Raw genomic sequence first — 14,105 nt, 5'->3', positions numbered from 1 at the left:
TCCTTGAAGTGTTGATTAGAATCAATTTCATATATGTATGTGTGTATTTTTAATTAATATCATATTTTTATAAAATATACTTTCATCATTTTTATTTACTACAATAATAATTGTCGTAAATCAATTAAATTTTTTTTTATATTTAATAGGAATACTATATTCATTCACAATTATTTTCTTCAATTGATTTTCGAATTTAAATATTTTACGAATCCAAGAAGAAAAGAAAGAAAGAAATAAAAAAAGAAAGAAAGGAAGGAAGAAAGAAAGGAAGAAAGAAGGAAAGAAAAAAATTTAAATTATTTATAACTTATAACTCAACACATTTGACATCAACAAGTGACGCAATATATGCATCATGGGAATTTCCTATTTTATGGCAGTTGACGCATCATAAATTTTTCCAGAAAATGTGAAAAGTGAAAAAGAGTTTTTTACATATCCACTTTTCTTTTGCTTAAGTATTAGTATCGTCGTTAATGCTCATAGCCATTTTTAAATTTCATTGCATTTTTCCTTGTTTTATAATTATTTTTCATATTTATCAAAAATCAATATCCACAAGAACTTCTTTCGATTTTTTATCTTGAATTTTGATCTAGTTAGTAATAAAGTTTTACTAAAGAATTCCATTGAATATATTAACACTCATATCATATATATCAAAATTAAATGAATTAGTAAAATATTAAATAAAACAGTTAAAAATTGAAATAATATTCTAATTTTAAAAAATTTATTGTAAGAAAAACTATTAATATAACTAACTAATAATATTCATTTTTTATTAGATTTGTCAATATTTATTTCAATATTAAATATCATGAGCGAAAAATATCAAAGAAAAATAAATTTATATTATTAAAATAATATCTTAATAAAATTACATACTTATATATTATAATCATATATTACACATAATATATAATAAAAAAATAAATTATAATATACATTACATATTATGTATCATAAAATTTGTAAATAAATCATCATAAAATTTAGAAATACATAATAAAATACATATTAAATCAAATGATCAATGCTCAATGATCAAACATTCAATCAAAGAAATAAATATCATATATATCATTATATACATTGCACGATCCATTTTGCATCAATGCTTTCCAATTCAAATTGTGTCACTTTTATTTGACAGAGTTTGATGCACGTGCTGAAGTACCGTGGCAAAGTCACGGAGCCGGAAGCACGGTATTACATGAAACAAATGGTAACCGGTGTTGCGTATATTCACTCTCAGAAAGTTGTCCATCGGGATTTGAAGCCAGGTAACATGTTCCTATCGGACCGTATGATCGTCAAGATCGGAGACTTTGGACTGGCGACAAGGCTTGACGGACAGTGCAGACGAGTGTAAGTTTTCTTCAATCTTTACTAATCATTATTCATTCCATTATATGTATAGAAGTTTGCCAAAGGTAATAAGAATTATGCACGTGTACATGAGAAATTATCACGTTTTTCTCCACGTTTTTCTTTCATAATCAAAGTATTACACTTGGTTGTTAGAATTTAAAACTTCAAGGTTTGTTAAGTAGATTGTACAAATTGTATTTGTTAAGTTATATTTCAATGTGATTTTTCTTCTTGAGGAATTATATATGTTTAAAAAAACAAGAATTATAGATTTGTAAAAATAAATGCAGTTTATCGTGGAAATTTCCATGTATTTCATGAAACTTAAAAGAATGTAATAGATTTCATCATTACACAAATTTATTTACATTAATTATAATAGCATTACATATTAATTACATTACATTAATTCAAATAAGATGCATTGAAAAATATATAAAACAAATTCTTAAATTTATTTATAAGAAAATATATTATTTATAAAAAAACAAAATTAATTGAAAAAAATATGATTTCAAAACTATTTAAAATTAAAATATGTACAATTATATGTACAATATATATTAAAATATGTATAATTTTTTTGTTATTTTTATTTTTATATTTTTTTACATCTATTGAGACATATATGATATTTTATAATTCCTTTGATATATTAATAAAGTAGATAATAGAATAAAGTAGATAACAGATAATAAAAATATTTAAGAAATATTTAAATAATTATATAAGTATATTTTATATGTATTTTTATATTTCATAAATATATTATATTATATATTATATATTATATAGAATATATTCTATTAAATATAATATATACATAAAATATAATATATAATATACACATATATATAAATATATTTATTTATGAATTATCTTATTGTTTATAATTATACATTTTATAATTTTTTTCAATTATTTTATTAAAATCAATTTATGTTGCATAAAATTGAAAATAAAAAATTTTTAAGAATAGGATATATATAGTGAATGTTAATGAAAAAATATTACATACAGCATACATACCAGATAATTTTTTTACAAAACAATTATATAATGTTATGTATTATTCAATTTTAATGAAACATAAAATCTTTACATAATATTTACATAAATTTTTATATCGGATTATATAAAATTTTTATCTAAATAAAACTAAATAATTGATGAATAAAAATAATATAGATGTAATAAATTTTCGTACATTTTATATTTTTATTGATAACTATAAATTTTAATAGATATAGAATTTTAAGTACTTTTTTCTACTATAATTTTAATTTCTAATTGAATTATATAATTATATAATTGTATATTGTAATATATTGTAAATATATTGTATATTTCTTTAGTCTTTTTTATATTCATTTTTTTAATTTTATTCTATAAATATTATAATTAAAATTTTTATTTTTGCTTTCTAAAAATATATTTACTTTTAAAATCTTTCTTTTTAAAATATATTAATTTTGAATTTCTTCTGCAAAATAAATCCATTTATTCAATTTAATAGTTTGATCACATTCTTTCTATAGAAATATAGAGATTTTAAATTATGAGAAATATAAGATTTTTAATTATTATGAAACATTATACAGAATCTCTATATTATTCGATATGTAAATAATAAATTATTAATATATGATTACAATTGTTATGTTAATATATTCCTACAATATTTTTGAAAAATTCTAAATGGTAAAATAAATATAACTTCTAAATGGTAAATAAATATAACTTTTTTTATTTGTATATCGATCTTTGAAAAATAATCAATGAATGTATTAATATTTTATATACATATTCTTGTACATTTATAATCATATTATATATTCAATTGTGTATATATATATATATACACAAGTACATATGTATATATGTTTTAAATCATGAAATTGGAAAAAAATAAGTATTTTTTTTTAAATCTCTTTAAATTACTTTTAAAATTATATCAATTATTAATAATAAGACCTCCATACATAACAAAATGATTATAAATTAGTAATATGATTATAAATAATATATTCATTTCAGATATTATATTTACTTTTACTTATTTACAGTTATTTATAGTTATTAAACTGTTATAGATACTATTCTTACTATTATAGATATCAATAACAAAGAAATTTCAAAAAATAAAAAAAAAATTTAATAATACATAACTTTAATAATAATAATAATAAATTTTATTTTGTTTAATATTTTCGTATTATTAATCTTGAAGATTTCTGTCAGTTCATACTTTCACTTTATACCGAAATAATAAAACACTGATATTTTTTTATATGTTTATTTAATTTTAATTAAAAAATGAATTTATTTTTATGAAATTATATATTTTTTTGTGAAAGTATCGATATTATTTTTCTTTGAACAACATTAAAATTTTAAATAATGAATTTTAATAATTAATTCAATATACAGTTAAAATATAGTGAAATTCTAAATTCTAAATTTTCTGTTTCTAAATTTAAGAAACAGAAAATAAACTTAAATCATAATATATTGTGTAATTTCAATTTTTATTAATATAAAAGAAAAAATTATTTTTTTTTAATTCTAAAATTTTTCTTCTAAAATTTTTAAATTATCATTTTATATATCATTTCATTATAATTTATATATGATAATGAATCTTATAATAAGTAACTTTTTTTTTATTATATCTATTTACATTTTTTAGAGTATAGAAAATTATATTTATTTTATATCTGCATAAATTAAAAAACGTAGGCAAAATACGAATTTTGCTCATTTTATTAAATGCATATGATTTAATCATATAACAATATTAATATAATTTATTTTCCATGATTAATTTTAATCTTCTAAAAGTCTTTTAATAGTCTCAAAAACATTTGAATTATGCTTCTTTCATTATTTCTTTTTTAATTAACTTACTCAAGAATTGAGCAATTTTTTTTTATTAAAATTAAAAAATTTTAATTCAGGAAAAATATAATTAAATAATTTTTTTTTTAAAAAATTAAATATTAAATATTCTGTATTTTTTCAGAATTATAATATATTTATAATATAGAATACTTACAATATATTAATGTGATATAATAATATTATATATAGGTAAAAAAATTATTTACAATTTTCAATATTTTTCAATGTTTTTAGAAAAATTTAATGGCTTTAACAATATTATAACAATAATTTTTATTAATATATTAATAATCTGTATTTCCTTTTTTTGCTTTATTTATAACATATATTCTGGCATATATTATATATACTGTTTTATCGTATACTTTATTTTTAAATGATTTTAAATATAAAGAATTTTCTTCTTCAGTTAATGTGGTGTTTAGTAATATGAATGAAAAAATGTTTTAAATAAACTCCAAATATTTTTAATTTTATATTTTAGTTATGTGATATAAAAAAAAAAGATATTGTGTATCATTATATATAAATTATTAATGTGAAATATATTAATAATTGATTATTAAAAATTGAAAAATCAAGTCTTTTAATTTTATTAAAAAAACAAAAAATATTGGAAATTGTTCTAATTTTTTTTATCATAATCATAAAGAATTCAAAATACATAAAACGAATAATAAAATCATTTTAAATAATTCGTAAATTATTTGTTATATAAAAATATGTTTTATATACGAAAGTTGCACAATATAGAGGGAAATGTAACTCGATGTTATAAAGGATATTCCGTTACTCGTGATACAACCGGACAGGGAGTGGTTCCTCATGAAAAAATAAGTAGAAAAAAGTGAATAAAATTTTACTCATTCGAAGTTTTATTTTCGAGAAAATCGAATTTGAAAATTTATTGAATATATGTGCATTAATTATAAATTTTAGTTGCCTATTTTTTTCTGCTTGTGTTTGTGTTCACAAATATGAGAAATACTATTTGCTTGTTGTTATTGTCTAATATAATTATAAAATGAACTTTATAAATAAAGATAATTTTTCTAAAGATATTTCTTTTTACAAATGTAATTATTGATAAAAATTGTTTAAAATTTCGATCGTGATATTTCATACGTAATTATATTCTTTTAATTAATTATTGTATGTTCTTCTTAATGTACCATAGTTTAATTTTAATTTTTTATAATTTTATTGTTTTAATAAAAATAAATTAAAAGATTAAAGCAATTATTAATATTAATGACAAATCAAAATTTACAAATTTAGTATGTAATAAATTCTTAAATTCGAATTTTTCGAAAATGAAACTTTATGAAAAATTTTAATTCTTTTTTAACTTATTTTTTTATGAAAAATAACAAAATAATCTATATATGTAAAAAAGACTTTTTTTTTTTAATCAAAAAGTACATTTTTCTATCGAATCTTTGACTCAATTTAATTAAAAAAAAATATTTTCATAGGAGTTTGATTCAATTATTTCGTATATATACCAGTATAAAAACAAATTTACATATTTCGCATAAAAATTCATTTATTTCTCTAAAATGAACAATATTACATTAAGATTTAAGAATATCACATATTGCTAAAAAAAAAAAGTAATTAAAAGAAAAAAAAATATTCAAAAAATAATAATAATCAATTTATCAATAATTTTGAAGAATATAATATTTCTCAAAAATATTTAGCCAGATGTAATAATATTTGAAATTATTTAATAATAACAATTTTACTAAATGAATAAACATGCAAATCTAAATTAATTAAATATTGCCTTAATTCTTCTTGTTATTCAATGCTACAAGAAATAACGAATATAACTCCCTCGAGCATTCTTAATGAGAAAAAAAATTATTCATGATTTGTTTCACATCAAGTGGGTTACCTAGAACGGAAATCGTATCTCGAGAATAACAAACAGTTTTGCACTTGATGCACTTGTGAAAATTGTAATAATTCGTTTGTATGCGCAGGACGATATGCGGAACACCGAATTACATCGCGCCGGAAGTGTTGTATAAGCAAGCATATAGTTACGAGGCGGATGTTTGGGCGCTCGGGTGCATACTGTACGCCCTGCTGGTAGGGCAACCACCTTTCGACACAGCATCGCTAAAAGAAACGTACGCGAGGATATGTAACAATCATTATCGGGAGGTTGACGATTCGATAGCGAGCCGAAACGGGCAAGATCTTATCAAATGGCTCCTCCAACCGAATCCTGAGCTCAGACCTTCTTTGGAGAGGGTAAAGGAACACGCTTATCTAACCAAGGAATACGTACCAGCTTCGTTGCCTCGTATTTCTTGCTTCCAAATGCCACGTCCCTCTGTAATCGATCCGGTGTCGTCGCCTTCGTCCAATTCTATTGCATCTAGAAATCAGAAACTTAATAATACTCAGGTAAATTATCATTGATGGTCGTTAATTTTTTTAATATAAATCGTTTGATGACGTAAGATGCATGCAAGATCTTTAAAACTTTTCAGATTTGATATCTTTTGATGGGCATTTATGGATATTAAAAAAAGTAACTAGTCACCGCTGAAAAAGTAACTAGTTAAAATTTCGAATAAAGTTACTTTCAATAATAAATTTATTCAAAATTATTTGAATAAGTTATTAATATTATAATTGATCTTTTCTTCATTTATAATCTTGGTTGTTTGGCATTAGTTATATGCAGTTATTTGATGTTTTGAAATTTTTGATGTTTTGAATAATAAATTATTGAAGTAATTTTCTTCTTAATATTTTTAATATCAATAATTAAAATTTTGCCCATCTTTGTTCTTGAGATTTATATTGTCTATAATTTAAGAGTTATTAGAAATTGAAAGTGCATAAAAAAAACTTAAAAAAAAAAAAAGAGAGAATGATGTAGGAAAATATAGGAAATATAATATTTATTCATTAAGGATAATTCATATTTATTACATAAATAAAAATATAATTATTAAAAAAGAATATTTTAATTTAAATGTAATTTACTTTTTCAAATAAAGGAAAATATTTATGAATAAAATATTCACAATAATAGTAATAATTATATAATTTATAAAAAATTTAAAATTTTTTTATAAAAAAATTGCAATAATTATTTCAATCATAGATCGCTTAATCAAATTTTATAACTATGAAAATTGATTTCAATAATCAATATCAAGTGTTATTTGTTAATATTTGCTAATAAAATAAACTAAATATAATTTAAATCAGTCTTTTGAAAAGTTGCCATATTTTTAATTGAAAAGAAATACTAAAAAAAGATAAAAAAAATTCAGACAAAAAATAAATAATGCAAGAAAAAAATTTAAAATATAATAACAGAATGAATAAAGAGCCTTGAGATAAAAAAGTAGATGAAACAAAAAAGACATATAAATGAGAAAAATTTAATTAACAAAAATAGTTTAATTGATTCTTAAAAGGATTAACTGTTATAGAATCTCTAAATATAAAATTTCAAACAATATTTTTATCAATTAATATATATATTAAATTAAATGTTTAGTAATCAAATGAACAAATTAAAATTAAAATTAATTTAAAATTTTATATTTTTATTTCTTATTGTGGTGAAATTAAAATTAACTTACAATTCTATATTTTTACTTCTTTTTTTTTTATAGAAATAATATTTAGTTACTAATATTTTTTTCATAGAATTAATACTTATATTTTGATTTCATTAGATTTATCATCAGGGCTAATAATAATTTTTTAATTGCAAAAAAAAAAAATTAGCAAATAAGTATCTTTTTTTATTTTCAAATATTTTGAAATAATCCTAATATTTGAAAAAAAAGAAAGAATATCAATATTATTGATTGTAACATATTATTATTTTTAATTGTTCTAGGCAACTTCTAATAAGAATTTTATTTATAGATAATTTGATTTGTAAAAGAATTTAGGAATATTCTATATTTTAATTACAAAGATAAAACAACATATTATTCTAAATTCTAAATGCAAAAATAATATACAAAAAACGATTACAACAAATTATTTGAATAGTTTTATATAGATTGACTAATAGATTTACAAATATTACATAAGATTTATATATATTACATACTATCACATAAATATTTTATATTTGATATAAATTATTTTAATAGCATATCCATTGATAATATTTTTTTATTATTCAAAATAAAAAAAATTAATTTAAAATAAAAAAAAATAAAATTTAAAATATTTGAAAATAAAAAATATATGAAATCTTGCTTCGATTTTTATTATGTAATGCCGAAATAATTTCGCTTTTTTTCGTATCAACCTATTTTTGTATCGATTTGTCCCGGCCTTCTATATGATATTTTTATAATATTATGATATGAGATCAGTAAAATATAAAATAAGAATATTTCAAATTTTGGAAATTCAAAAAATAATGCAATGCATGGCATTAAACACGAAAGATAATGCAACTTCCTAATAATTTTTTTTTTTTGCTATCATTGTTCATATTATATATATCATTTAAATAAGATAAAATGATAAAATTATTTGAAATTAAAAATATAAATACAATATAAACGCAAAATATAATTAAATATAATAATGAGATGACGTAATATATATTTATAATATAGATACATAAAAACAAAATTTATAGATCATTCAAAAATTCATATAAATGCTAATTTTTAATTCTTAAATTTTGTAAGTTCAAGAAACTTGACAATTATTATTTTTATCAATACAAAATAAAAAAATATTTTTATGTACTTAAACTATTTATTTTTTATTATATAATTTTTTCATCTCTTCGTTATTACAATCAAATGCAAATTATAATTACAAAATTTTTTATAAAAAAATATATTTATTTCTATGAGAAGTTATAATTATTTCTTTATCAGAGAGATTTGATTTAATATTATAATTTGATAAAACATATATGCATAAATGCTAACAAGATATACAATATATTTATTATTTTTTATTGACTAATCGAACAACTAATCGAAATATTAATTTAAAAAAAAAATATCAAGAATGATATACTAAAATAGAATATAGAAATCATAATAATTTTGTTTCTTGAATATATATAAATAATATAAACAAAAATTTATTTATAATTTTTATATAATTTTTGTATAATCATAATAATTTTTAAATAATTAAAAATTTAATGAATAAAATAAAATGAAATAAAAAGAAATATTTATAGATATAATATCATATGTATATATATTGAAAATTAAGTAATCTGTAAATCAATTTCATTTATAAATATATTATATTTATTGTATGAGCTATATATATATAATATTATTCAAAAGACAAAATATTTTTTACACAATTATATCTCAAATTAATTGATAAATTTTTGTGATACATCCTTCATATTAATTTGATTAAATAAAAAAAACGTAAAAAATTGATTTATATTATAATTTAATATTAATACTTTATATATTATATATTATATTATAATATTTCCTCTTATAAAAAATTTATAAAATTTACACTTTTTTCTGGTTAAGTAAAAATTTAAATTATTATGAAAAATTAATAAAGTAAAAAAAAGATTGTGGAATTAAATTATTTTATAAAAAAAGAAATAATTATATAAAAAGATAATATCGGCAGGTTAGGATAAGAATTTACTTAAAATGAAATTATGTAAACTTTCTATAAGAAATAGAACGAAACTTTCAGTTTCAGAAGATTGTGCAAAGTAATATGAGATGAAATTCCAGTTCCGTAGATACAGTAAAATGGTCGATAGTCAGCAATAACTTTAAAAGGTCACATCTCACTTCAGAAATATATTGAGACCGCAAAAATAAAAAAAAAATTATTATAACGAATTTAAATGATAAAAATATTTCAATAATAAAAATAATTATATTATAATTTTTTATTTTAATTCAAAAAATGGAAATTAATAATTATTAAAAATAAAGTATTCGATACTAAAGCTATTAAGATTACTGTAATAATTAAATACAATAATATAGGAATAAATATTTAGCTAAAATAAGATTAAAAAATAAATATATAAATATATATATATATATATATATATAATATATATATATATATATATACATATATGTATGTGTACTTTTATATAAGTACATATATATATATATATATATATATATTATACATAACGATAGAAAATTTAAAAAATTTTGCATAAAAAAATTAATTATTAATAACAAGATTTTAAGGAAAACAGGAAAAAAAATTATAAAAAACAACATTTGAAATTAATATTTAAAATTCAATAGCACAAAAAATCATCGCCAAATCTATATTATTAATTCATATTATTATAATTTATTTATAATATAGATTAAAAAAGTATTTAACAAGTATTTTAATTATATTGAAAGTCATATTAAAGAGATAAAAATATTATTTAAAGTTAAAAATTGAAAATATAGATAATTAGATAAAAAGATATTAGAATAATTAATTAATAGTTATAGTAATTTAAAAATATATATGTGAAATAATTATGAATCAATTCTAGAAAGAAAAACAAATATAAAAGTTGATATATAAAATTATAGGTTAAAATTTTTTTTGTTAAATTATAACCAATTTCCTTTAGATGAAGCGAGGTAGAAATAGAACGAAGCAATAGTGTGAAAGAAATAAAACAATCTTACTTTATTTGTGTTTCATTTTGTTCAACACAGAATTGAATAATTTATAATTTAATAATAAAATAAGCTTTGATCGATATTTCTTTCGAGTTTATATCAATTTTTATATTTATTTTGATCTTTAGAATTGATTCTCTAAAAATATTCGATGAATAAATTATTATCCAATATTTTATGAAATATTTTTGAAATTAGTAGATTATTATTAGATTTTATTAGATATTATTATATACATTTAAATGTGATTATTATTTAAAAAAATAATAATTTAACAATTTTAAAGAATAAATAAATTTTTAAATGAAATATATCATTTTACAATAAGTAAAATGCTTAGATAATCATATTCAATTATGTATTATTTTTGCATTTCTGCTGTTAAGACAAAAATACTTAATTAAAATAAAATTATTGATCTCAAATTATAAATAAAAAATTTTATTTTTATTTTATTAATGAATATATATATATATATATATATATATATATATATATATATATATATATATTCATTCATATCATATATACATAAATTTGAGAATTTATAAATTAAAAATTCAATTATCTTTAATTTTTATTTTTTAACATTAATGTAACAATTTTCAATTAAGAAATACTATTTCATTTAATCGATTTAATCAATATTTTTTATTGCAATTATAGGTTCATACCATTCAACAATCTCAACAACAGCAGGAGCAGCAACAGCAACATCATCAAACAAATCTTTCTCAGAAAAGCTTACGAAAGGGATCGAAAGTGATCAGTTGGTTAGCTCGAAAGCTTCGGAAAGTTCCAAAATTCAGACAAAGATTGAGCAGCGTTCTTTGTCCAGATCAGAAAAAAATTATTGGATCCACAGCTCAGAGTATACAAATACATCAAGCGCTAGAAAATTGCATCAAAGAAATAAAGTGTAAAAACAAGATACGTAATCATCCACCTGTAAGGGATATCGTACCTCTGTTTATCACTAAATGGATTGATTATTCGAATAAATACGGCCTAGGTTTTCAATTATCTGACAAATCTGTAGGCATCCTCTTCAATGATCACACGAAAATCAGTTACACACATGACAGAAGGTCGGTATTTTTTTTTTCTTGACGGTATATGTTTAATTCTTTAAAATAAATTTGTTTTGATATATATTTCAAAATTTAATATCGTTTTGATATTTGAAATTCAATATGATAATTAACAATTATTAAAAACAACAATTATAATATTTATCTCTTTGTATTCAAATTATTTAAAATAATAGTTTGATTTAGAGGAATTTAAAATAAAAAAGATGTAATGATATTTAGAAAAATATATTATAAAGGATTTAATATTTGTTATGCGTTTAACTTACTCAATAACACATTTTTATTTGCAAAGAAGAGTGGAGTACGTGACAACCGATGATGAAGTAACAAGATATCAAAAAGAAGAAGATGTTCCAGCTGCTTTGCAGAAAAAACTTGTATTATTGCAACGTTTCACACAGTATATGGATAAATTTATGACTGAAGGTAAATAATATTTTATACAATTTATTGATGGTGTTTATGTTAATTTCATCATTGTCATCATAAATCTTAAATATAATATAATTTTGCCTCTATCTATACATATAAATCAATGCAAATCATTATTTATTATAACTAGAAATTTTTCTTTGTAAATTTTTCTTTGCATCTATGTCTATTTGAATTTATAATCTTTCATATTATATATTTAAAATTTTTTAAATTATTTTATAAAATATATTCGAAAGATTTCGTAAAATGCAAAAACTTTTAAATATTAAATATTAATAACATTGCAAAATGATTTATTTATGTAACATTATATTAAAATATAATTGGCAGTCGTATGCTTACGTATACACTATTATAAATGTACGTAAAATTAAAAAAATTTAAATTAATTTTAAATTAAAATTAAGTAAATTTCGTATAAACAAAATTCTATGTAATAGCAATTTTTTTTAAATGATAAAATGCACATTACTTTTTTGATTTTATCGATTGCTTTCTCGTTACAGTAATAAAATAAAGTGGTAATTTAAAGTTAATTTAAACTGATAAAAAAAAAAACTGTAGTAAAATAGCCAAAATTGAGAAAACTGGATAATTATCTATAAATAATACAATAACTACTTTTAATTATAAACAAAAAAATTATTATACATTTTATAAATATGCAAAAAGAAACAAAAAACTCAATATTTTTTTAAAAATAACTTTAATATAATTGTATATTATTGTATAAATATATATACTACAGTTATTAATCAATAATTGTTAATAATGTGTTTTAAGGTGGTGAAATTAAGAAACACCGAGTAACACCAAAGCAGTCGAAGAATATTTGTGTGCCACGAATGAGAAGGTGGTTAAGAACTGATAAGACTATTATGATGGAATTATCAGTACCACTTTTACAAGTGAATTTCTTCGAGGATCACACAAAATTGGTAGTCTCACAAGAATCTCCTAATAAGGGATATCTAATTACATATATAGATACCAGTAGACGTACATCTTCGTATTGGTTAAATGATATAAGAGATTTTGGTTGCACATCAGATCTCTACGAGCGTTTATATTACGTTTACAAGGTATCAAGAGAATTTGCAGAAATGCATAATAACACAATCGCTTGACCAGCAAAGATAAGACGTAAGATGCATTATTCGTTGAACGATTGAAATTTGTTTTATAGAATCTACGTCTGTTCAGTTAGCTGCACTCGTTTTATTTGCAATTCGTTTTTTCTTTCCTCTTTTAAAAATTATTAAAAATAAAATAAATCATCACATACATTTTTATTTTTCTCTCTTGTATAAATTTAATATTATCATTTCGCGAGATTTATTTAAATTCATATTTGAGTTTTTACAAAATTCATTAACGTTATAACATTTCTCTTTTTATTAATATTTGAAACTGCATAAGTTTCAAAGCATATATCAATATATAACTTTATAACTTGTAGAAAAATATTTATGATATACTTTATAACGTATTCTATTAATAGATACATAATATATTCTTAGAAACAAATTTTATTTGTGTTATTAAAAAAATTTAATTTCAGAAGAAGAATTTTCTATAAATAATTCTTGACACATTAATAAATATTTGAATATTCCAAAAAAAAAATTATATAACGTAAAAGCACACGTGT

General features: G+C 19.0%; 1 protein-coding gene across 2 annotated transcripts in view; it reads left to right on the top strand.

Moving 5' to 3' along the window:
• Positions 1 to 13,772, top strand: part of LOC726051 (serine/threonine-protein kinase PLK1) — a 49,625-nt gene extending 35,853 nt beyond the window's left edge. The window contains exons 4-8 of one of the 2 annotated variants that reach the window (XM_026439029.1): positions 1,160 to 1,374; positions 6,267 to 6,696; positions 11,592 to 12,013; positions 12,312 to 12,445; positions 13,238 to 13,772. In XM_026439029.1, coding sequence (XP_026294814.1) covers positions 1,160 to 1,374; positions 6,267 to 6,696; positions 11,592 to 12,013; positions 12,312 to 12,445; positions 13,238 to 13,581 — 1,545 coding nt within the window. In that variant the 3' untranslated portion in view covers positions 13,582 to 13,772. The remainder of the gene's footprint in view (positions 1 to 1,159; positions 1,375 to 6,266; positions 6,697 to 11,591; positions 12,014 to 12,311; positions 12,446 to 13,237) is intronic. The other variant, XM_026439030.1, reaches the window with a different exon arrangement.
• The last annotated feature ends 333 nt before the right edge of the window (positions 13,773 to 14,105 follow it).

Source organism: Apis mellifera, linkage group LG2 (assembly GCF_003254395.2).
Source record: "Apis mellifera strain DH4 linkage group LG2, Amel_HAv3.1, whole genome shotgun sequence".
Classification (NCBI taxonomy): Eukaryota; Metazoa; Arthropoda; class Insecta; order Hymenoptera; family Apidae; genus Apis; species Apis mellifera.
This window is presented reverse-complemented; position numbering and strand designations above follow the sequence as displayed.